A 25772-nucleotide genomic window follows, 5' to 3' on the forward strand; every position below is an offset into this window, starting at 1 on the left:
GCCCTGTATTTCTGTCAAGAGCTCCCCAGAACTATAGTCTATATTCTCCCACCCCGGGAAGGTGCCAAAAGCCACAGCATATGTGGCAGTACAATCCTGGTTATACTACTATATACTACTATCTCCTCCAAATTCTAAGGTTTAGATCAATTTGAACAACTTTCCTCATCTCTAACACCAACTCTTTCCTAATTTACTTCTACTCCCCTCCTGTCTTTTTTTTTTTTTTAAAGATTTTATTTTTTCCTTTTTCTCCCCAAAGCCCCCCAGTACATAGTTGTATATTCTTCGTTGTGGGTCCTTCTAGTTGTGGCATGTGGGACGCTGCCTCAGCGTGGTCTGATGAGCAGTGCCATGTCCGCGCCCAGGATTCGAACCAACGAAACACTGGGCCGCCTGCAGTGGAGCGCGCGAACTTAACCACTCGGCCACGGGGCCAGCCCCGTCCCCTCCTGTCTTATTTGAATCTCTGGATGTTGGCTTCTTGCCTTGTATGCTCTTCTGGTTGTTTACTTCCTGGCAGAAGTAAATCTGGACATAGATTTTGGCCTCCATATTGGAATGCCACCATTGTGTATGCCTTCTTGTTTGAGATGACTCTAATTTTGTTGTGTCTTGATTTTTTAAAGGAATGTTCCAAAAGCACTTTTCTGTAGTGCATTGCTCAAGCTATTCCATTCCTGGGCTTAGCTTACCTCCTCTTGTGGAGAATCATTAACTAGGGTTGATGATGTCTCTCTTTACCTGAATCTTCCTCTCCAATCCCCTCCCCCTGGCTCTGTAATTATGGTTATTTCCCAAGAGAGTCTTTTTTTCTATCTCCATTGTTCTAGACTAACCCATTTATCAGCCTCACCGAAATTCTGCTCTTTTGGGTTGACTTTGGCAGTCAATGGCAGACGTACATTCCCAGGCTCACAGAAAGCACACACACAGAGGTGAAGATCATATGCAGAACAGCAAGCCAGAGAATGAGAGAGAAAAAAAGAGACACTGGTCTTTCAGTCATTCATCTCACCAGTGTTTATTTTTCATTCAATGTTTTTCATGTTTTGCTATTTCCTTAGCATTTCCATATGAATTTGAGTTCTTTACATTAATAGGTTTTCCCTCTTGTGAATTCTCTGATGTTGACTAAGGTGTGAGCTCTGACTGAAGGCTCTTCCACACTCACTACATTCATAGGGTTTCTCTCCAGTGTGAATTCTCAGGTGTCGAATAAGGTGTGAGCTCACTCTGAAGGTTTTCCCACATTCACTACATTCATAGGGTTTCTCTCTGGTGTGAATTCTCTGATGTAGGATAAGATGTGAGTTCAGGCTGAATGCTCTCCCACATTCTTTGCATTCAAAGGGTCTTTCCCCAGTGTGAATTCTCTGGTGTCTAATAAGATCTGAGCTCCCCCCAAAGCCTTTCCCACACTCATTACATTCATAGGGTCTCTCTCCAGTGTGGATTCTCTGATGCCTAATAAGCTTTGAGCTGTGTCTGAAAGCTTTCCCACATTCATTACACTCATGCGTTTTCTCTCCACTGAAAATTGCTGCATGTTTAATAAGATTTGGGCTCTTCAGAGATTTTCTGTATTGATGGATTTTTTCTCCAGCATAAATTCTTTGATGCTTAATAAAATCTGAATTCCATTTGAAACTTTGGTCATAGGTACTGTGTTTACAAGATTTCTGGTGTGTAAATTCATTTGTGTTCAGATTTAAGCTTCTCTCAGAACATCCATCATGGCTTATTATTTCACCTGTAAGTGTATTTTTGTGGGTGAGGATTTTACTAAAACCTCCATCCTGAGCAGATGATGGTCTCCAAGACTCCTCTGGTTCTTTTTCCCAGTGCCTCTTTATCTTGCCTGAAGACTTACAGATGTTTTGAGACTCAGCAGATCCTTCTGACATGAATCCTGAAATTCTTCCTGATATAATTCTCTGCGATTCCATTTTTTCATAAATGTCCAACTTTGGCATGGATCCATTGTTTTCACTCTTATTATCTAAAATAATGAAAAAAGAAAGAGGTAAATACCTGTTTGATGAGCTGGAAGAACAGAAAATTTTGAGGAATGTACAATACAGTTACATATTGGCACCTCACTTGGCCACTCTAAAAATGTGCCCTTTCAAATGAAAGGAGTGATAGACAAGGACACAAAAGAAAGAAAAATTGTTAAAAGCAAGTATATATGCAGTGGTTTGCAGAAAGAGGAAACAGACATTCAAGGAGGAACAGACCAAATAGAAAAGACTGGGAATAGGAACATGACCCGCAAGAATGGAGGGGGAGACAAAGTAAGGAGAAAGAACTATGCAATATGACGGAGAACTTTGAATCTATGATAGATTTCCAGTGGTAGGTTTAGAGGGAGAAAGAGAGGCACCATATCAAAGAAAGCAGAAGAGGATATAGATGCAAGGAAAAAGTAAAGCTACAAATGACCCTGAGGTATGTGTATGTCAAGAAGAAAACCTCCATCCGTCTATCCATCCAATCCAACCTTCCATTTTTTCTTCATCTTCCATGCTTAATCAAGTTCTATCACCACTTTCTGCTAAATGTCCCCTATATACATTCCTTTCTCTACATTTCTCTTACTATCATCCTAGTCAAGAACCTCATCACTTCCTTTCTAGATGACTGTAACAGCCTCCTTGCTGTTACTTCTTAGCCATCATAAATACTCTTACCAGACTGTCATTAAACCCTGTCATCCTCTTACACTCTACTCTTTTCTTGCACAACACATCCGAATTCATCAGGCTGGTTTCCAGGACCCACTTATTTAGTCCTCACAATTCCTTCCTTTTAGCTCACGAATCTATAGTGTGCTCATGACTCTATATTGTGCTGGAGTCAAGCAGCCCCTCTTTTATATAGGGTTTCCTTTGCCTAGAATAAGTTAGGGCAGGACAGGGGGTTAGGCAGTGCTGGTCTTAGGGTGGGAAAAATTTACAATTTTAGATGGGGTGGATAGAAATGTTTCCAGAACAACCTTGAAAGCAGAATTTGGGTATTTTTTAAAAAAATTACTGTAATTTGTTCTTGGGTTTATTTTTGGGACCATTCACCCCTAAAGTGATACTGAATCTATGAACTTTTTAAACAGATCAGTTTTAGGACAGTGATAAGTATTCTATGGAGGTAGTCAGAAGTATGGCCAATTCTATAAAACCATAAGAGAGCTTTGAAAGACCAAAATTACATAAAAACAGCAACAATATGGATCTTATTCTATGTATCTGTGAATTATATTCTGTTTATGAGTATATCTAATGTATCTGCCTCTCTCTTCCTCTACCGTTACACGCACTTCTCTATTAACATGTTTCTGTCCATGTGCTGCTGCTTCTTTTGCTTCTTTTCTCATTCCCTGACATTTTCTTGACTCATTCATTTCTCTTTCTTTTAATTTGCTCATAAAATAAAAACAACCTGTGTTTTGCAAACATTCAAGATAAAGAAAAAATGGAAAAATGGAAATATTCTAGATAAGGAACAAAATTATTTTTTTTAATTGGTCAATAACACATAGAAAAAAAAGGTTCTCTCCTTCTCACTGGGTAATAAAGGAAAGGACATCTACAGCGACTCAGACTAATCTGAGAAGGGAGATTTACTGTCACACTGCTTTAGTGACATGCACCGCATAGAAAACTGCCCCTTACCACAGTCCATTATGAGCTGGGTTTCTGAAGAACCAGGAAGGGCCTTGGCATCCACTGGCTGGAACTGGACATTAAGTGCTGGTCCAGAAGGTGTCACCTTTCTCCTGAATATTTCTTGTCCACGTCCATGGACTGGAATCTGAGAAAAAGAAAGTATATTTGGGCTTATGAGAGAATCTCTGTTGGAATTAAATATCTTCCAAAAACAAAGAGAACTTCCTGTAGGAATACAAAACTAGGGAAGGAAGAATTAAGTCTGATTCAATTGTAAAATGTAGTATAGTACCAAACAGAGAGGAAAGGAGATATAAATGCACACTGAACTAAGAGCTCCTGTAAGTCTCACTAGATATTCAATCTCAGGCTCTTTTCTCCCATTGTGGGACTCCATCCATTCTGGAGGTCTTAGATCTCCCATCCCCTCTGTACCTGGAGTACTGCTTCATCAGTGCCTCTCTCCAGATCTTCCAGTATGGTCACTGCCTCTTCTCCACTCTCTGGGTAATGTTTACGCACCCAGGCCTGCAGATCCCCTGGCAGGATGGTCAGGAACTGCTCCAGCACCAGCAGCTCCAGGATCTGCTCCTTAGTGTGGGTTTCTGGCTTCAGCCACTGACAGCAGAGCTCCCGGAGCCGGCAGAGGGCCTCGCGGGGTCCAGGGGAATCCTGGTAGCAGAACTGCCTGAAAAGCTGCCGGCAGAGCTCTTGCCTGAGGGGATCACTTCTCTGTAAGCAAGTGTCCTGCTGCCAGACAAAATCTTCCTCCTCTATCTTCACTATCAGAAGTCCTTCATCTTCCTGAAGGTTCTGAGCTGAAGCTTTCTTTGATTCTGTTGTCATCTTCGAATAGAATATATTATCAGAAAACACACTTCTGCTTTGTGAAGGGTCTTATTTAGTTTCAAGAACTCTCCTGAGGGGTAAAAAAATTATTATTACTCTCTATGAAGATGAAAGATCACACATAGAATTAGCCATTCTCCATTACACAAAAATTTCCTGGGCATTTCCTATGCGTAAAAGCACTGAAATACCTGCTTTGCGGAATACAACTGTTACATAATTTCTACCTCAAGGCAGCTTAAAATTTCAATTAAAAAATAAGGTTACTTAAATTAGAAATATTAAATATAAGGCAATACAAATATAAGGCAATACTAAATGTTAACATGCAACATGCAATTAAATTGTATCTAAGTCATAAAGACAATAAGGATCAAAAGAGATAAATGATAGAAGTACTTCATAACGTTGGAAGATGGAAAAGCGCACAGTAGGTTGCATGGTCAGGGAAGCTTAATTAAAAAACTAACTTCTGAAACAATTAAAAAATTAACTTCTGAAGAATGGAAAGGATTTGACTAGGGTGTGGGAAAGAGAGAAATAGGAAATTATAAGCAAGGAAACAGCCTGAACAATTGGTTAATGGCAGGAACACGGAAGTGGGGAACTGGGAAGTTCAGCAGGTTTGCATCAGGAAATTACAGAGGAAAGGCTGGGGCCTTACTGCAGAAAGCCTCAACTGTCAAGTTTATGAATTCAGAGTTCATCTTTTAGGCACTGGGGAGCCAATGAAAGTTTTTGAGCAGAATGACCTGAAAGATACTGTTTGTGGAGATTAACACATTGTTCATTTCTAGGATGGACTGCAACATGAAAAGACAGAAACAAAAAGAGGCCACTGTACTCATACAAGTGTGAGGAAAATAGACGCTGAGAATGTTATAATTATCTATTCAGAATTTATAAGCAGGATTACTTATAAATCTCTTAAATAATAAAATAGGACAAATATTCTTGAGAGCCAGATGTTAATAATTTCAGTCAGTATAACTAGCTCCCTCCCCAAAAGTCCCCAGATAGGTTTCCTTTTTTTTTTTTAGGAAAGTTTAGCCCTGAGCTAACATCCATCGTCAATCCTCCTTGCCTGGCATCCGAGATCCGGACCAGGGAACCTCGGGACACTGAAGTGCAACACGTGTGGTAACCGCTACGCCACCGGGCCGGCAACCAGATAGATTTCCTTTTGTCCCAACAGTTTCTTCTCTGCCTTCCTAGTTTCATGGCTTAGTCCATGGTTTGGACATTGAGGCCTATCATCTCACCAATAAAATATAATAAACCAGCCTTCTGTGAGTCTTGTTATTGAGTATCAGTTCCTCAAGTGTTAGCAGCAGTGGGAATGGTCAGTCTGGTTTCTGAACTGAAAAACTGAATAACAAGAATTTAGAGATGAAGTCCTAGAGGACAATAGCAAAAGGCAAATATCAATTCTTCCGGTCCTTCTATTAGACCTATCACCAAGTTGACTACTGACTGTTCACTCACATGTGCTTTTAGAATCTTAGCACAAGCAAAGCACTGGGCTAGAGGTCGTATGGCAGTGGTTTCCAAGAAAGTCTGAGTTCAGAGCTGGGCTCGCTGCCTGATCATTACATGGGAACTTCGTTACAAACAGATGCCTGGGATGTTGACTGGGTTAGTATGGGGGACGCCTGGAGAATCTCTCTTCTGAGGTACGGCTATAAGGAATTAAACAAAGAGTGTTTGAGTTTGCAAAGAGTTTGCAAAACATTCGGAAAGAAATGACATAAAACAAACATGGATATAACATTTAAATAATGAAACGTTTCACATGGCACATTGAAAACGCTTCATAACTGTTGAACGCTGAAGTACTAAAGTTGTAGAGAGACAACAGCCAAACAGTTCAGAGGTAGGGAGAGAATGTGTGTGTATGTGTGCAAATGGTAGCAAATATTCCCTAGAGGTGGTGGGGCTTAAATGGGTCAATAAAGGATGAGAAAGATCCAGAAAGGCAAAAAGGAAGGGATAGAAGAAAAGCTTAGAAAGCAGGAACGAACAGCAGATTGATAGTGAGACCACGCAGCAGGATGTAATAATTCGAACGACTAAGAATTCTACTGCCTCAGTTACGGAATTCATCAACTCTACCCTGAGTTGCCAATACATAATATCTGTGAATACAATACATATCACCTTGTTTTATTTTTAGTTGTTTGGCTGCTTTTCTTCATTAGTTGACTAGAGCTCCATGAGGTTAAGGACCATGCATTATTACTATTATTTTTAAGTTCTCACATTTGTCGATTTGAATAAAATCAATAAAAGTGGAAATTAGGAAAGTTTGAGATGCTTTGTGTTTTGGATATTCTGTCTTAAGGAGACATCAACTTGGAAAAACATTTCCAACAGTTATTAAGAGATTTTAAGGGAAAGGAGCTAGGAATGGAAATATAGATTTAGACAAGATCCATGGAAAAGGCAGTTGAAGACAAATATCGGGATCAACTCTCCAAGATTATGAAATGAGGATCACAGGATCAGATTGAACCTTGGAAAAGAGAGTTCGGGTATAAGTAAGAACAAAATTTAGCAATGATAGAGGGTGAAATAAGGGGGCTAGTGCTATGATATATCAGAGAGTCTCAATCCTTCATAGTTTACGGAGACTTTCTTTTGATATAGAAATCTAATTTCACTTCTTATTATGTTTGCTGGATGTGTGAAGTGCTTACCTAGTAGTGTCCTAATACTTTATGGACATTACCTCATTCAGCATAGGAAGATGGACCTACATAATCCACAATTCACTTACATTTCCATTATCATGCTAAGTGGCTGGGTCTACAACATATGTTATCACCTCAGATAGCTTAAAGTTCTGTCTCCAGGTGTTTCATCACTTCTGATCCACTTAAAACAGTCCACAACCGTGGAGAGAATTATCTAGTCCTCAAGGATGTGACATATTTCCCCTAAAGATGGTTTTTAAATGTCTTACTAACTTCAAGCTAATAAACACTTATTGAGCATCTAGTGCTTTACAATCATTATGTTGGGGAGAGTTACAAAAAAGCTAAGCAGATATGTAAACAAACGCCATTAGAACTGAAAGGAAGGCGTAATTATGTTCGGAAAGGTGCAGGTTCGACGAAGAGCAGGGTTCCTGATGGCTTAGCAGGTCTCTGGTGTGTATGCTTGGGTTGAAGGAGGACGGGGGAACAGTTTTGTCGGTGGAGGGAGGGAAGTTGGGGGAAATCTAGTAGAGACCACAGAGCAGAGCAGGGGATTCAAAGTGCGTGTCGGGGAAGGCTCCCACGGCACCTTGTGTTTCTCACATGGATGCACTTTCCACCGTCTTGTAATTGCCTACTTTGCGGTCTGTCTCTCGTTCGAGAACGATGGCAGGGGCTCAGCGTTGGTTTCACTACATCCCCAGCACACAGGAAATACTAAATATTTACTGTGTGATAAATTTCACGAGGAGGCGGGGGCTATCCCCACTTTTTCTATGAAAAGGCAGTTACTCCTCCCATGAGTAGCAGGCATCGGGGCCGGACTCCGGCACAGCGTCTTCCGGCAGAAAGCGGCCGAACCGGAAAAGATACCACCCTTCCCCGTCTCGCCCGACGGGGTCAGGCCACTCCTCACAACCAGGACCCCAGATATCCGCCAGCAGAACTGCCGTCGGCTCCCGGAACCACGCCCTCTACGCCCTCAACGATGACGTAACGCGCGGCGGGGGTAACTATGGAAACCACACTACCCTCTCGAAATAGGCGGGCGCGAATGCCTTCCCAACGCTGAACCTAGTTCCACCTTTCCTCGGGATTCCTTTAAGGTCCGCGGTCCAGGTCGACACAGGATTGCTACAATCCCGTATAGAACATAGTAGGGACTGGGTGTTTGGAGGGGACAAAGGGCTGGACACCTGGGTCCCCAAATCCGGACTCACCTCTCTTACAGGGCTGGTTCCGATCGGACACTTCCGGTGGAAGGACGGCTCTGCACCGCCTCAAGGCTTCCTTCCACAGAGACTTTTGAGTCTGCGCAGAAGACGGGCTGGCTTTGGACTACAATTCCCAGAAGCCTCTTGGCTTTCTCAGCGCTCAGACTCTGTGTCCCTGGCGTTTTCACCGCTATCCTAAAATTCACAGACCTTGAAGGAGGAGGAGTCTTTTCTGCACTTTGTAGTAGTCAACTTGGCTCTACTGCGCCCGTGCGGCCTGTCCTCAACTTCAGTCTGGGGCAGTGAAATTGAAGCCCACGCAACAGGCATGCAGCTCAAACTTCACCGTTGCAAAGCCTTTCTGGATTTACGGGAAGCCTTTTCCCGAACCCTTGATTCATCCCCCAACTCCGATGAAAAGCAGATATACAAAACGGGATTAAGCATAACCCTGGCTCAAGACGTCTATGCCTGGCCCTAAAATGTGAACATTTTTTTAAAGATTGGTCCTGAACCAATATCTGTTGCCAATCTTTTTTTTTTCTTCTTCTCCTCAAAGCCGGCCAGTACATAGTTGTATATTCTAGTTGTAGGTCCTTCTATGAGCTGCCTCAGCGTGGCTTGTTGGGCAGTGCTAGGTTGGCGCCCAGGATCCAAACCTGGGAAAACCTTGGGCGTGAAAGTGGAGGGCAGGGACTTAATCACTGGTCCACTGCAGGCCCCATCGAACACTGATTCCATTTCCCAACCTGGAAGAACTAGAACATTCACAATAACTTAGATTTATACTCTTTCTCTCCTCACTCTCCCTACCTCCTCTCATCTGAGGTAACCACTGTTAACAAATTTTGTGTTTATCTTTCCCTTTTTAAAAAGATATTTCTATTAGATACGTATGTATGGGAAAACCAGTGTATGGTTTTAGTTGTTTTTGATGTAAAAGGCATCACGTCATAGACTATCTGATATTTGCTTCTTTTCCTTCAACAATGTTACTAAGGTTTATCCGTATTGTTGAATTAAAATTAGTTTTCACTACTGCATAATATTCCAATTGTGCATATCACATTGCATTCAACCATTCTCCTAAAGATGGGCCAATACACTGTTATCTCTATAGACTATTGTCTCTCTTCTGGATTGCTGCCATAACCTCTTAAGTGGTCCCTCTGCTTATATCTTTGTCCCCCACAGGCTGTTCTCAATAGAGAAGCTGGAGTGGTACTGTTGAAGCATAAGTTCTATCATGCTACTGAAGGGTAGAAGAAATTACCTCCTCAAAATATACTGCTTTGATATGTTGATGATTTTGAGCTGTAGGCACTTAAAAAACAACAAATGCAGAGAGAAGCTTTCTCTGAACTCCCCTCATCCCTGCCTACAGACAGATCTTCCAAAAAAGAGCAAAATTGTCATAAATTCCCTCTCCTTGAGTTTCATCAACCAGTCAAGATCGACTCTTATCAGAGTATAGGAGACATTGCACCCAGGCAAATTTTGTCATAAACTATCAGACCTCCCATTTATTCTTCTAAGGGCCCATTCATCTTTTCTAAAAATCATTTACTCTCTTGTAGGAGGCCTGCATTCACCCTCCTCTTTCCCTGTTAATATTGGAATTCTAAAGCCATTTCTTTAGTTACTCATTTTTTTCTGTGTGTCTCCCATGTATACATAAGGTATACAGGTTAATGAACTTCTGTTTATTTTTCCCTGTTAATTTGTCTTTTATTATGAGGATTTCAGCTAAGAACTCAGAAAGGTAGAGGGAAAATTACTTTTTCACCTCCTATACTAGCCCTTTAAAACTTAAAGCCTTTAAAGCTTAAAACCTTTTAGTAGCTCCCTATTTTATTCAGGGTGAAACCCAAAGTCCTTAAAATGGCTTATAAGACCCTATATGAGCTGTACCCTATGTATCTCTTATTACTCTCTCCTTTGCTCATTCTGCTTCATCATCCCCAATGGGCCTCCTCCTTCTCCCTGGAGTACAAAGGCATGTTCTTGCTTAGGTCCACAGTTCCAGCTGTTTTCTCTGTCACAAGTATGGGCTTGGTTAAATTCCTCACTTTCTGCAAATCTTTACTCAAGTCATACCTCCTCAATGAGACGTATCTTGCCCCCTCACATCCGTCTTCCCTGTTCTACTTTTTCATGCTATGTAATTTATTTTATTTATTATGTCGATTGCCTCATATGCTAGAATGTACAATATTCGAAGTAATGGTTCTTTTCTGTGTTGATAACTACCATATCCAAACACCTATAATAAGGCCTGTCATGAAATATACTCTCAATAAATATTTGTCAAATGAATGGGTATTTAGAGTATTTCCATTTAAAAAAAATTACAAGCAGTGCTTCTATGAATCTTGTATATGGGTAAGAGTTTCTCTCAGAAGCAGACTTGCTGGGTGTCAAACTTTGTTAGACCGGGTGGTCGTCTAATTTATACTCTCACTGTCCATTTTTAAGCAGTCTTGTTTATGCATACTTTCTTCAAAATTAGTTTGACAGACTCCTTAATTTTTACCACTTGAATGGGTGTAAAATTTGGTCTTTATATGTCTTTGTCTGATTAGTAGTGAGACCAGACATCTCAATATTTATTGGCATTATGGTTTTCCTCTCCTATGAAAAATTTCTTTATATCTTTTGTACATTTTTCTATTGGGTTTTTAAAAATTTTTCTTAATGATTTGTATGAGTATATTCTAGATAGTATTTTTTTGTTGATTTTATTTATTGCGAAGATTTTCTGCCAATTTATAGCACTTTCTTTTCACTTTCCTTATTTTTTTTTGATGAACAGAAGTTCTTAATTTGAATATGGACAAATTTATTAATATTTTCCTTTAGAATTAGCATTTTCTGTGTTCTTTTAAAAGAAATTCTTCCCTACCCAAGGGACAGAAAGATATATATTATACCAAGAGTTTTAAAGTTTTGCTTTGACATAAGTTCTGAATCTATTCATTCATTTTCCTATACTATACTATACTATACTAGAAATAATCCCTCAAATTGTCTTCTTCCCCCCATTCCACTCAGTTCCTCTAGAACATGGCCACATTGTATTCATTCTTGTATCCCCAGTGCTTGGCAGTGGCTGTGCAGCAAAGCTATAGTACACATGCCCTAGTTTCTATTCCCCAGGAGCAGTCTATGACTGGATCTGATGCTGACGAGCTTTTATCATATGCCAGCACTATGTTAATTGCTTTACATACAATAATCATTTAACTATCATAAAGACTGTATGTGGTAGCCACTATTACATTTTACAGTTGAACAAATGGAGGCTAAGAAAGGTTAAGTAAATTGTCCAAGATCACACAGCTGCTATGTCACAGACTGTGATGTACTTAGCACATGAGAGGTATTTGGTAAACATTGGTTGAATGACTATCCTCAAAGAATTATGTGACTTGCCTTCAGAATGCTTACTTCAGTTTGTAATTATACATGATTAATGTGTTATTTGATTAAAGTCTGTATTCTCTACTAGATGGTAACCACTAGGAAGGAGCACATTTCTTCTGCTCATACTTCTATGACCAACTGCCTGACCCTGTGTATGTCACAGAGTAGATGCTGAGTAAATATTTGATGAAGGCATAAATGTGAAACAATTACATGAAATAACAGTAAATAATCACTTGCCAGAGATGTCCATAGTTCCTATTTCTTAGCTTTCTATGTGGACTGAAATTGATAGAAAAGGCTTAAGCTATTTTTAAAAAGGATCACTGCAGAAGGCCAGCCTCTATCACAACTGTGTGTCTTGAAGAAACGGTAAATGTCTGCATGAGAGTGAAGTCTGGGATCTGAGACGTTCCTGGAGAAGAGGAGCAAGCCTCTCAATTAACCTTTCATTACAGAATCAAACCAATCCTAAGGAAATGACCAAGAATCTTTGTGCTCTGTTGTCATCATGACAACCACTGACAGAGTCCCCCTTTTGCACACCAGTTTGGGGATTTTGGAAGTTAAGGGGTCTTGGAACGATCTGTTGTGATATGTAGGCCTGGAGGGAATTTCTGTCAATTCAAGTTGGTATCTTTAAGTCAGTTTTATTCATGACAACATACCTTGTTCTTCTGTTTTTAGCTTTGACCTGCAGCAGAGTTAATTCTCTGAGCCTGATCTGGCCAAATTCTAGTTTTCCTTCTTTTCTGCCTCCAACTCCAATGGTGAGTGATTCTAATCTATCTCATCCTTAGTCTTTTCTTGCTCAACTATTTCTCTTAGGATTTCTCCTGATCATTCTTCCTGAATTTCTTTAAAATTTCATCTACACCAGATCCCAGTTTTCTTCCCACACACTGCATTAATTTTCTGGTTACTGCTCATGTCCACAACCTCAAGTTAGATTCTTGTCCATATTCTCACCTCTCTTTTTATCTCTGACTTCTTTCTCAGCTTGAGAGGCTATTTAAAAGAATGCATGAAAAAACAAATACCTCTCCCCCCTCCCCCAGGTAATAGGTAATAAAAGTAATGTATCTAATCTAGAGAAAGAAGAACAATTTGAGCCTGAAACAAACAGAAGAAAAGAAATAATAAAAATTAGAAGATAAATCACTGCAGTTAACAATAGGAAAGCAATAAAGAAAGTCAACAAAACCAAAATATAGTTCTTTAAAAAGATGAATAAAATTGTTAAACCTCTACCCAGGCTAACTAAAAAGCAAGCAAACAAACAAAAACTCCACAAAGTACCAATATCAGAAATAAAAAGAGGTCATCACTTCTGATCCCATTGACATTAACAGGATAATAAAAGAATGCTATGAACAAATCTACGCCCACAAATTTGGTTACTTAAATGGATGGACAATTTCCTTGAAAAATACAAACTGCTAAAACTCACAAAAGACAAATAACCCGAATAATCTTATATCTATTAAAGAAATTGAACCACTAATTAATAACTTTCTGAAAAAGAAAGCATCAGGCCCACTACATAGTTTAATTGGTGAATTCTATCAAGCCTTTGAAGAAGAAATAATACCAATTCTTCATAATATCCTATTGAAAATAGAAAAAGAGGGAACACTTCCTATAACTTTCTATGACACCTAATACTCTAATACCAAAATCAGATAAAGACATTACAAGAAAGGAACACCACAGACTAAGAGCTCTCATGAACATAGGTGCAAAAATCTTCACAAAATATTAGCAAATCAAATCTAATAGTAAGTAAAAAGAATTATACACAACAACCAAGTGGGATTTATTCCAGATATGCAAGACTGGTTCAACATTTGAAAATCAGTCAATATAATACACCAATGTAATCAATATAATTAACCGGCTAAAGAAGCAAAGTCATATGATCATTTGATTCAGAGAAAGCAACTGACAAAATCCAACACCCATTGCGATAAAACTCTCAACAAACTAGGAACAGAGGGACACTTTCTCTACTCAATAAAGAACACTTACAGAAAATGAAAATAAAAACCCCCAAGAAACCAGAGCTAACTCCATACTTAAGAATGAGAAGCTAGTTATTTTCCTCTTAAGACTGGAAATAAAACAAGAGTGTCTTCTCTCACTGCTCCTATTCCACATCATACTGGAAGTCCTAGCTAGTGCAATAAGACAAAATAAATAATAAATAAAAGATATACAGACTGGGACGGAAGAAACAAAACAGTTTTTATTCACAGATAATACGCTCTTCTATGTAGAAAATCCAAAAGACTCTATAAAACAAAACAACAAAACAAACAAAAAAGCTCCTGAAGCTAATAAACAATTATAGCAAGGTTGCAGGATGCAATGTTAATATACAAAAGTCAATTGCTTTCCTGCATACCAGCAATGAACAATTAGAATTTGAAATGAAAAGAAATTACCTTTTACAATAGCACCAAGAAAATGAAATGCTTAGGTATAAATTTAACAAAATAGGTACAGGATCTGTATGTGGAAAATTACAAAATACTGATGAAATAAATCAAAGAAGAGCTTTCACAAAATTAAGTCAAAATAGATCATAGACATAAATGTTAAATACAAAATTATAAAACCTCTAGAAGAAAAATGGAGAAAACCTACATGACCATGAGTTTGATGGTTATATTTTAGACACAATAGCCAAAAGCATGATCCATGAAAAAAATTAATAAATTAGAATTTATTAAATATAAAAACCATATATTATAAAAATAAACTTACAAATGTGACTTTTCATTCACACTTTGTGAAATAAATATATTACGGTTTTTTATCTACATCCTTGATAGTGTTTTGTGTTCCAAAGCTAGTTTTAGAGTCTTCTTATGTAAATTTTCAGAGCACATCATCTTTATTTCTGTCTAAGATGTTTGAGAGTTTGAATCCAGTTATGGCATCCTGGAAGTTTTATCCAATCACAAGTACTCATTTGCATATATTAAAATATTAATTTTAAAATAATACAAAAGAAGTCTTTCAATGATATCTGAAGATATCAGACATTCTGATATCGTATATTTGAATCAGTGATATGTTTTATTATATTTCAGTATATATGGTATAGCTGTGTAACAAGATAGAAGAAGAAACAAAACTAGAAAGCACAGCAAACAGAAAACAAATTATTATCGCAGTAATATAATAATTTTAATATTCATGAATTAAATCCTTTTAAAAGAGAGATTTTCAGAAAAGAGTTAAAAAAAACAACACCCAGTAACACGCTGTTTGTTAAGAGTGAGACAATTAAAACAAATTGCCACAACAGGGTTGAAAACAAAAGGATGGTACATTATAAATGAATTAAAGATGACCCTTGTGTATGGGCTTCTTTGTTGTTTACTTTTCCTCAGTGGGCTTGGAGCTGATAGTCCAAAATCTATTGGCACCCACTCCTGTTTGGAGTCCCCTGTTTTTTGGATTGCACATCTTCTTAGTTTATTACCTGGTTTTGTTAGAGAACATTCTCCAGAGGTTTCTCAACAAAGAATGCATGAAAGGAAATTTTTTGAGATCTTGCAAGTCTAAAATTGTCCTTTTTATGTTCTCACACTCAACTGTTATTTACTGAGATAGAGAATACCAGATTTGAAATGATTTACTTCAGTATTTTTAAAGTACTTCTCCATTATGTTCTAATTTCTAATGCTTGTGTTGGCAAGCCTAACACCATTCTTATACTGTTAAAATTTTTTTATTGAGGTAACATTGGTTTAAAACATTATATATATTTCAAGTGTACATCATTATATTTTGATTTCTGTATACAGTACATCATGTTCGCCAACCAAAGACTAATTACCATCTGTCACTGTACACATGTGCCCTTTGCCCTTTTCATCTTCCTCCCTCCCCCCTTCCCTTCTGGTAACCACCAATCTAATCTCTATATCTATGTGTTCATTGTTGTTGTTTTTATCTTCTACTTATGAGTGAAATCATATGGTATTTGACTTTTTCCATCTGATTCATTTCGCTTAGCATAATACCCTCTAGGTCCATCCATGTTGTCGCGAATGGCAAGATTTCACCTTTTTTTTTTTATGGCTAAGTAGTATTGCATTGTGTATATATACCACATCTTTATCCATTCAGCTATTGATGGGCACTTAGGTTGTTTCCAAGTCTTGGCTGTTGTGAATAATGCTGCAATGAATATAGGGATGCAAATCTCTTTTCTCACTCGTGTTCTCATGTTCTTTGGATAAATACCCAGAAGGGGAATAGCTGGATTGTATGGTAGTTCTATTCTTGATTTTTTGAGGAATCTCCATACTGTTTCCTATAGTGGCTGCACCAGTTCGCATTCCTGCCAGCAGTGTATGAGAGTTCCATTTTCTCTACATCCTCTCCAACACTTGTTGCTTCTTGTCTTATTAATTATAGCCTAACAACAAAATAGCAGAAAGAAAAATTAAGAATACAATCCCATTTACAATTGTAACAAAAAGAACAAAATATCTAGGAATAAATTTAACCAAAGAAGTGAAAGATCTGTACACTGAAAACTATGAAACATTATTGGAAGAAATCAAAGACACAAAGAAATAGAAAGATAGCAGTGCTCTTGGATCAGAAGAATTAACAAAGTTAAAATGCCCATACTTGCTAAAGCAATCTACAGATTCAGTGCAATCCTTATCAAAGTCCCAACGGCATTTTTCATGGAAATACTAAAAAGAATCCTAAAATTTATATGGAACAATGAAAGACCCCAAATAGCCAAAGGAATCCTGAGAAAAAAGAACAAATATGGAATTATCACACTCTCTGATTTCAAAATGTACTACAAAGTTGTAGTAATCAAAACAACAGGGTATTGGCACAAAAACAGATGCACAGATCCATGGAACAGAATGGAGAGCCCAGAAATAAACCTGCACATCTATGGACAGCTAATTTTCCACAAGCGAGCCAAGAACATACAATGGAGAAAGGAAAGTCTTTTTAATAATTATGTTGGGAAGACTGGACAGCCACATGCCAAAGAATGAAAGTAGACCATTATCTTACACCATACACAAAAATTAACTCAAAATGGATTAAAGACTTGACTGTAAGATCTGATTCTTGATCCTTTGCATGTGATGTAATGTTTCATTTTTGGAAGCTCTTATGATCTTTATTTCTAGTGTTCTTAAATTTCACAACAATATGTCCTGGTGAGAGTCTTTTTTCATTCACAATCATGGAAAGTTAGTAGGACCTTTCAGTCTAGTAATTCATGAACTCAGATCTGGAAATTTTCCCCACATATTTCTCACATGAACACTACTTTTCATTTTCTTTATTCTTTTCTTTTCTCCAGTTTTCTAAAAGCTGTGAATGGATTTGAGCTTATTGACAAGAATAAAAAATAATGTAAAATTCCTTGGCCACACCTCCTAGATTCATCAATTTTTAACATTATACTCAATTTGCTTCAGACTTTTTTTAAAGAATTACACATAACAGATGCAGATGAGGGCTCCTCTGTGTTTCTGCATTCCATCCCCTTAACACTCTCCCTAGCATATATTCAATATTTAGAATTCTATTTTCGGTATATATTTATTTTGCTGTAGATAGTAGTGTTTTATGGGTTTTTAATATTTATATAAATGAAATTGTACTGCAACTTTCTTTTTTCACATTTGATTTTTCATTCAACATTATATTTTTGAGATGTTTAAACTTTCCTATATATATGTAGTTCATTTTAAATACAGTAGAATATTTCACTATATAAATATACTGAAATGTAGCCACTCAGTTCATCCATTTTCTTGATTATGTACATTTAACTTCTCTCTCTTTTTTTTCTAGAGCATATACGTAGAAGAGAATATATATAGAACATATATAGAACATACATAGAGGAAAAACTCGTGGGTCAAAATTATTCTTCTCATATTTATCATTCATTTTCACTATATGCTTATATATCAGAATTTATTTGTCTATTTTACTGATAATGGACATTAAACTGTTTCTGATATCTGGACCACACAAACAATCTGGGGCAAACTTTCTTGGATATGTTTCCTTGTGTTTATGTATGAAAATTGCTCTAGAATACATACCTAGGAATTAAATTTTGGGTTTTAGAGTATTAATACATTCAACATCAGTAATATAGCCAAATTGTTGCCAAAGGTTGTTGTACCAGTGTATACTCCCATTAGTAGCATGTAAGAGTTACAATTGCTCCATATTTCAAGCAACACTTAGTATTTTTGGTTGTAATTTCCACCATCTAATGGGGATAAAATGGTAATTGTCTAATAAATCTTTCTGTAGACTGCTTTTACAAAGATATTATTCTCTATTTTTTCCCCAAAAAGTTTTTTTAAACTGAATGTTTAGAACATTTGAAAGAATAGAAGGAAGGGGACAGATTAGAATTTTATAATATTCATTAGCCATTTATGTAAAAGATGTTCCATTTTTCAAAGAAGTTTCTCCTATTTCCGTGCCTTTTCTGTCTTCTTGGGAGCAGTAAATAGAGATTATTACTCTACTAGATAAACTGCTCCACTGTGTTTGACAGTGATTATATCTTGATGGTTCAAGTTATCATATTCAAAAATTATCTTTCATTTCACTGTGCAGTCTCACTACACTGTTTCACAGTAAAATTATATTCCACTCAAATTAGAAGAGTCCAAAGAAATTAGAGCAAAGAGCAGTCAAATTCATGTAAATGAATGCTAGAGGCCCGGGGATTTTCAGTACAGATTTAGTAACAGAGTGTCTACTGGTGCAAACTTTCTATTTATTTATATTATTAAAACTGTAGTAATAGGAATGAAAGCGACTTTAATGAAAGAGAAACTCAGGAATGAGGTCCTTAAACATAACCAAATACATTTTAAATATAAATACTATGTATTTCCGGTTAGTATAAGGCAAATATCTAAACTATCTACTAAATTCTGGTCTCAGAGAAAAAGATCAGAGACAGTTACACAGAAAGTGCTTCACATGGTCAGGTTCGTTTTTAAAACGAGATCCTTTGAAAAAAATCCCTTCGGTTTCTCTTTTTGTGGGAGATTTCCGTTGGTCCTTTTGTTGGTAATCCATTTATGCCTGCCCTTTTTAGTGTACTTTGCCTTTGTTATTTTCAGTGGATTGTTGTATAGCTTTTCTAGGCCATATACGACTAACAAAGGGGGAAATCCGAGGGTATATGTATAACTCCAGGAATTTTTTTGTAGCTCCAGAGCGGAACTGGAACGACGATATGAGGAATGGCCGCCACTATCTCAAGCTTCATATCTTCAATTGCGAAAAGGCGCAGGCGGGCCGCTAGGCGCTGAGAACAGGAGGAGGACCGCGAAACTGCCTGGGCTTGGTTAGCGAGGCCGGGATGGAGCCTGTGCAGCTGCTCGAAGGCGCCGTGCGGAGCGCCGAGGTCCCAGCCCATCCCCGCCCCAAACCCCGGGCCTCGAGCCCGCGCATACGGCTCCAATTACCCGCGACCAATAAACACAAGTAGCCCAGAAAATTTTAAGTTTTGATTTTCGCATTTAGGTCCTGAATCTATCTGGACAGATTTTTTTTGCGTGTGTGTGGTAAGGAATACAGACACAATTTTATATATTTTTACATGTGGATTGTCCCAATAGCAATGATTGGATAACCTATGTAAGTTTCCTACTGATCTGCAAGCTTTTGGGACGCAGCCACAGCATGGCTTGACTAGCGGGTGTAGGTCAGTGCTTAGGATCCGAACCCGTGAAAAGTGTGAACCAAACCACTATGACACTGGGTTGGCCCTAAATTTGTTTTCCTCTTTATAAGCGTTATTGAGTATTTAGTCATGTGTTTAGGAGTCATTTGCATTTTTTCTTAAATTATCTACTAATATTTTTGCCATTTTTCCAAGTGTTAGTCTTTTTCTTATCTATTTCTAGGGGTTCCTCGCTTTAGCTCTTTGTCTTTCATACGCGTTGCAAATATTTTGCATTTTTCTTTTGATATTCCTTTTGATGTCTTTACCATGTAAAAGTTTTTTTAATTTTTGTTTTTTAAAACTTATGTAGTTGAATATATAATTTTTTCCTTTTATGATTTCTGAATTTTGAATATAAAGGAATTCTATGTTTTATCATTGTATATTTGTTTCATCTTTTACATCGAAGTCTTTGATTCATTTATTATTTGTTATGGTGAAAGGTATGAGTAATGGATCCAATTTGGTTTTCAAAGAGATCCCTACACCATTTATTAAATAGTACATTAGTCTTTTTATCATTTGCCACTTTTTTTTATTCTCAACTCTTATCTACAATTGCATGTGTTTCTATTCTGTTCTATTGGTTTTGGTTGTTTTGCCAAATGCCAGTGCTATACAATTATTGAGGCTGTGTGATGTTTAAACATGATAGATCTAGTTGCCCTTTATCAATCTATTTTCTCCTTGTTAACTTTAGTACCCGCTTCTAGATTAAAAAACTGTTGATAAATTTTGGTACCACATTGAATATATAAATTAATTTAGGGAGAATTGACCATCTTTGTGGAGTTCTATCTTTTATCCAGTTCTTCATTTGTTTCCTTCAGTAGTGGTTTAAAATTTTCTTCATATTTACCTTGCACAATTCTTAAGATTATTTCTGTTTATTTCATCTTTTTGGTATTATGATAAGTTATATTGACAGATCTTAATATTAAACCATTTTTGGACTAAAGCTTGTTTGTTCATAATGTATTATTCTTTTGAAATGCGGCTAGATTCCTCTTGCTGATATTTTACTTATTTTTTTTGGATCAGTGTACATGAGTCACATTGTCTAGTTCAATTTTGTTTAATCTCTGCGACATTTTGATATCAATATTATGCTCATTTTGAATAGATTTTGGAAGTTTTTCTAGGCTCTGAAAATTATTTAAATTTTAGTAGAAGTCTCCTATGAAAACTTCAGGTTTGGTTCTTTTGGGGTGATAGTTCTTTGAAAATTTTATTATGGAAATCAGTCTATTCAGATTTTATATCTTGTTTAGGGTCACTTTTGATAAATATATTTTGCTAGAAAATTACTCATTTTGTTTAGATTTTCAAACTTATCTGCATAGATTTAATTAAAATACTTTAGTCTTATGTTTCTTCAAATTTTCCTATTTCTGTAGATATTTCCTCTTGTTTCTTATTTTGTATATTTCTGCCCTCCTCTTTTTATTGATTAGTTTAGGTAGTGGTTTCTCAGTTTTACCAATTGTTTTTTAAATATCCATCTCTTGGACTTATTTTTTAAGTGTTATTTTTTGTTGTTGTTGTTTTGTATTATGATTCATTATTTTTTGCTTTTATTTCCATTTCTGTTGTAGTCCTTCAGTTTATTTTGTTGCCTTTTTCTAACTTTTCAGTCGGATCCTTAACTAGATTTATCTAAGTTTCATTTAAATGTTACGCCTCAGAATTCTCCTTTGCACACTGCTGTAGTTGTTCTCATGCTTTCTCATATGTAGTGTTTTGATTATTATAATTTTCTAAGTATTCTCAAATATTTATAGCTCCTTCTTGAATCAACAGTTACCTAAAGGACACTTAAAAACATTTCAAGTGGAAGATTTTTCTGTCTCTGAATGTGTCATTAATTTTTAGTTTTACTAGATTACATTCAGAGACTGTTGTCTTAACTATTTCATTACAGGTGGAGTCACAGATTGCCTTCCAAGAGGAGCATACTCTGAGATTACAGATTGGCATGCAGGAAGTTTATAGGTAGCGATCCTGTGACTGATACCTGTGAGAGAATAAAGGCATCAGCATTGGGTGAAGGAAGTTGGGTTGTGATGCAATCACAACAAAGCCTTTGCTGCTAACTCAGAAGAAAGATGGCCCTTCAGAGTGTCCTGAATTGGGTTAAATGGGTAAGGTCTTTATACTCCCTCAAGAGACCAGTCTTTGCATACAGCTTGCCCCTAAAGAGCTTGCCCCTTAGACTAGGCTGTTCTTTTCATCTGAGGGCAATTTCTGGAGAGGGCTGACAGTGAGGCCTATCAGGGAGGACTATCAACCAGCAACACTCCCAGCAACTGGGGGGATAAATCTGTCAGTCTTGAAAGGGGGCCTGGGAGGCATGGCATGGTGTTCAGTACAGGGGAAAATCTGAGATACTCTCTCAGTCTTCTTTGTACTTGGGGCAAGGGCATGTATTCTATGTTTGACCAATCAGATATAGTCTCTCTGCAATTTGAATCAAGGATAGGTGATACAAAAATGAGAAATGGTAGAAAATCTCTCTGCTGGTGGCGGCAGTGACAGAAATGTCCAGTTTTTGAGTCAGCAGTGGCAGCAGGCTAGCATAGGCATCCAATGTCTGTGGCACACAGCATCACTGGGTCAAGCTGCAATATCCAGTGTTTAATGACATGACTTTGGTCAACTTATAGGATGATTATTGTTGTATTGGCTGTGGTCTGGTTGTGAGCCTCTGAACCCAGTTCTCTAGCCCTTTTAGCAATTTTGTGAACTACCCAATATTCTTTCATTAAATTTTATTTCTGCTTAATTAAGCAGAATTGATTTCTGTTTCTTTGCAACTAAGATATCTGATGCATACAAAGATCTTTCAAGAGTTGGGGAATTTGTATCTGATTGGGCCATTTTTACCATTGCTTCTCTCTTCCGCCCAATGTTATTTATACTGGGCCTTACATGCCCCAGCAAATTTTTTGGATCTCTTTCTCATCAGAGAAGAGTGAAAACCAGAAGGGTAATTTGTAGAAGATCTTTGCATCATAAATAAACAAAGGAATAAAAAATATTTATAGCAGGATGTCTTTTTAAAAATCTCTGTCTTTATCTTATTTCTATCTTTTTATCTTTATTTTTTCCTGTCAGTTATCACATCACATGAAAATGAATGAGCATTTTTTTTTTAACCAACTTTGAAGAGATACTTTGGGTAGTATGACTTAAAATATGGGACATATGGCATATGGAAAAGTGCACTTTGTAGGGCTCTGGGGGACACTGCGGACAGAAAACAATCTGTTAAATCAGATGTGAGTTCCAAATCAAAAGTCACAAAGGCATATGCTTTCCATTGCTGGTGTGGTCTTCTATTCATATAGGCAACTCTATGCATGTTCCAGAGTAAATAAAAATACAAATTTTTAAATTTTAAAATGATGATTAATAGCATCCCAGGCAATTTGTTGAGACCACCATGAAGATTTATATAGCTATATACATAGACATAGATATAAATCCTGCTCTTTACACAAGGAGATAAAGACAGATTATAGGAAATTCATACAATATCATAAAACATGAATAAATATAAAACATTAGGGTAAGAAATAACAATCCATCCTTCATTCTCACCAGTCTGTAATATGGACCCTTCACTTCATTCAGATTGATTTATTCAATACATTTACTCATACGTACCATGCTCTTTCTTCCCTACAAGGCTTTCTAACCACTTTTGAATATTCTTATCACTCCTATGTAAAATTCATCTGTGTCTAAGGTCCAGATTAAGTGCTGTCTTTTTCTTGAAGCTTTACTTGACCTCTTAAATCCTCCCCAATATCTTCTGTCTTCGACCTCACATCAAAGTTCTGATTTGAACCTTTCATTACATAGTAATTTTTTCTCTACCGTTTTTCATGCATGACAATGTGTTATCTACTCCTGTCTACTCTAGGAGGACAGTCCTGGGGAAATACTCTATTCTGAACTCCCCGTGGTGTATTCCTGTATTAATCTGAGCCATATGTGAGGTCCTAATCATGCATTTGAATATTGATTTTATATTTTTATTGTGATTTTTCAGGGACTTCATATGTAAATATTTGCCCACATAAATAATATTTCAGGGAGCTCAAAAGGATAAGACCTGTGACTATGTCATTTTTAGAGTTTGTAGCAAACTTAGGTCATTGTCAAGTTTAATAGGTATTTAATAACAGCTTTGTAATTATGATGAAAATGAAAATGATGATCTCATTAGAACTTGCCTCCTGTTGAACTCCTTTCTACCAGTATGAATCACCGGGAGAAGATTTTGCTCTGGCCTAGAGCCTTCTTTAAAGCCCCCTTCAGCTCATTGTTCCTTAGACTGTAAATGAAGGGGTTCAACATAGGGGCTGCGACCATGAAAATCACTGACGCAGCTGAGTCTTTTTCAGTTGAATGGTTGGATGAGGGGCTCATATAGACCCCTGTGATTGCTCCATAGAAAAGAATGACCAAGGCAAGGTGAGATCCACAGGTGGAGAAAGCCTTGCATTTTCCTTGGGCAGAAGGGATTTTCATCACAGCAGAGATGATGAGGCTATAGGATGCTAGGATACACCCTGAAGGTACCACAAAGATTAGCCCCACCACAGCCAGAACCATGACCTGATTAAGACTTGTGTCAGAACAAGATAGAGGGAGGAGAGAGTTGATATCACAGAAGAAATGATGGATGACATTGTTAGAGCAGAAGTGCAGACGGGTTATCATAAGGGTGTGCAAGAGGGGGTTCAAAATGGCAATGACCCAAGGTGCAGTCACCAGAGAGGCACAGAGGTGTTGGGTCATGATGGTGGAGTAATACAAAGGGTGACAGATGGCCACATAACGGTCATATGCCATCACTGTGAGAAGGAAATTGTCCATGTTGGCAAACATCATACAGAAATACATCTGAGCCAGGCAGCCAGGATAGGAGATGGACTGAGTCTGTGTTTGGATGTTCAGTAGTATCTTGGGAACTGTAGCTGAAGGAAGGCACAGGTCTACAAAGGACAGATTGGCAAGGAAGAAATACATGGGTGTGTGGAGACGATGATCTGAGCTGATGGTCAGCAAGATGAGTAAGTTTCCAAACAGACCTGTTAAGTAAAGACATAAGAAAAGTGCAAAAAGGTGTGCCTGCTGCTCTGGCCAACTCGAGAAGCCCAGAAGGAGAAATTCAGAGACACTGGTTTGGTTTTCCTTTTCCATTGCCTGGATATACCTGCATGAGGACCCAGAGGATGAAATATTTTCGACAGAATAAATTTCCCCTTGGTACTTTTTACCTACTTACCTAGTCTAGTCCCATTTACTAAATATTTTCTCTTTAGACTACCCTACCTCCTCTCTGATATTCTCTGCCAAGCCTTGCTGCACCTTGGGTGTGTCTTTCCATTTCATGCGTTGTCTTTTCACTTATCCTCTCTTGCTGAAACCTCACCTCATCCAAGATTTCCAAGGGATCTCTATACATCTCTCCTCTGTAAGTAGAGATTATTTTCCCACTTATGATGTTGATACAAACTCTTGCACATTCTGCAATTTGTGTGACTGCCTGACTGTCAGCTGTGTGCTGGAACACATCCATGGGTTTGACACACTAAATGACTCCACGCCAAACATTAAGATTTAAATGAGAAAATTTTTCCAAATGTTTGTCAAACACAATAATAACCAACCTGCTTGGAAACCAGTCAGACATCTACCATTTAGGATTCATAAGGAAAAGATAAACTATCTTATTTTTTTGAGACGCAAAATAAAAATATATTAACATACTTGACAAGTGTAAAGAGTTAAGACACCAAAGAAATAGTTTACATGAAAACTATGTACAAAATAGGTAAGTATTTACAAGCAAGTTAAAAAGTTGTATACTATAATTATATAATACATGTAGATAAATCTAAAGGAGAACACAGAGAAAAAGTTGTGTCAAAATAGGGGGGCAAATTTAGAAGATTTCCTTTTGATGGCTTTGTAATATTTTAACCATAACTACAAAAAGGGGTTCAGGTTTATAAAGTATTGTCAATGCAAATAATCCATATTCAACCTATATATCAAAATTAGAGTGAGTTTATTATGAGCCAAAGTGAGGATTATAACCTGGGAAGGCTTTAGAAGGTGTTCCAGAGAAGCATGAATTTCAGTACAGTCTTAC

The 25772-nt window shown here is 37.4% G+C and overlaps 2 protein-coding genes across 2 annotated transcripts; both read right to left on the reverse strand.

Annotated features, from left to right (window-relative positions):
• Window positions 1-1033: 1033 nt before the first annotated feature.
• ZNF165 (zinc finger protein 165) lies at window positions 1034-8923 on the reverse strand. Its single transcript, XM_046639387.1, has 4 exons — window positions 8431-8923; window positions 4101-4584; window positions 3672-3810; window positions 1034-2002 (listed from the first exon to the last, which is right to left on the reverse strand). Exons 2-4 carry the CDS (start codon window positions 4509-4511, stop codon window positions 1092-1094), a joined length of 1461 nt encoding a protein of 486 aa, XP_046495343.1. The 5' UTR covers window positions 4512-4584; window positions 8431-8923; the 3' UTR covers window positions 1034-1091.
• Window positions 8924-23875: 14952 nt separating this feature from the next.
• Window positions 23876-24817, reverse strand: LOC124226305 (olfactory receptor 1F12). Its single transcript, XM_046639405.1, has one exon. It carries the CDS (start codon window positions 24815-24817, stop codon window positions 23876-23878), a length of 942 nt encoding a protein of 313 aa, XP_046495361.1.
• Window positions 24818-25772: the final 955 nt, after the last annotated feature.

The sequence above is a fragment of the Equus quagga genome, chromosome 15 (assembly GCF_021613505.1).
Source record: "Equus quagga isolate Etosha38 chromosome 15, UCLA_HA_Equagga_1.0, whole genome shotgun sequence".
NCBI lineage: Eukaryota > Metazoa > Chordata > Mammalia > Perissodactyla > Equidae > Equus > Equus quagga.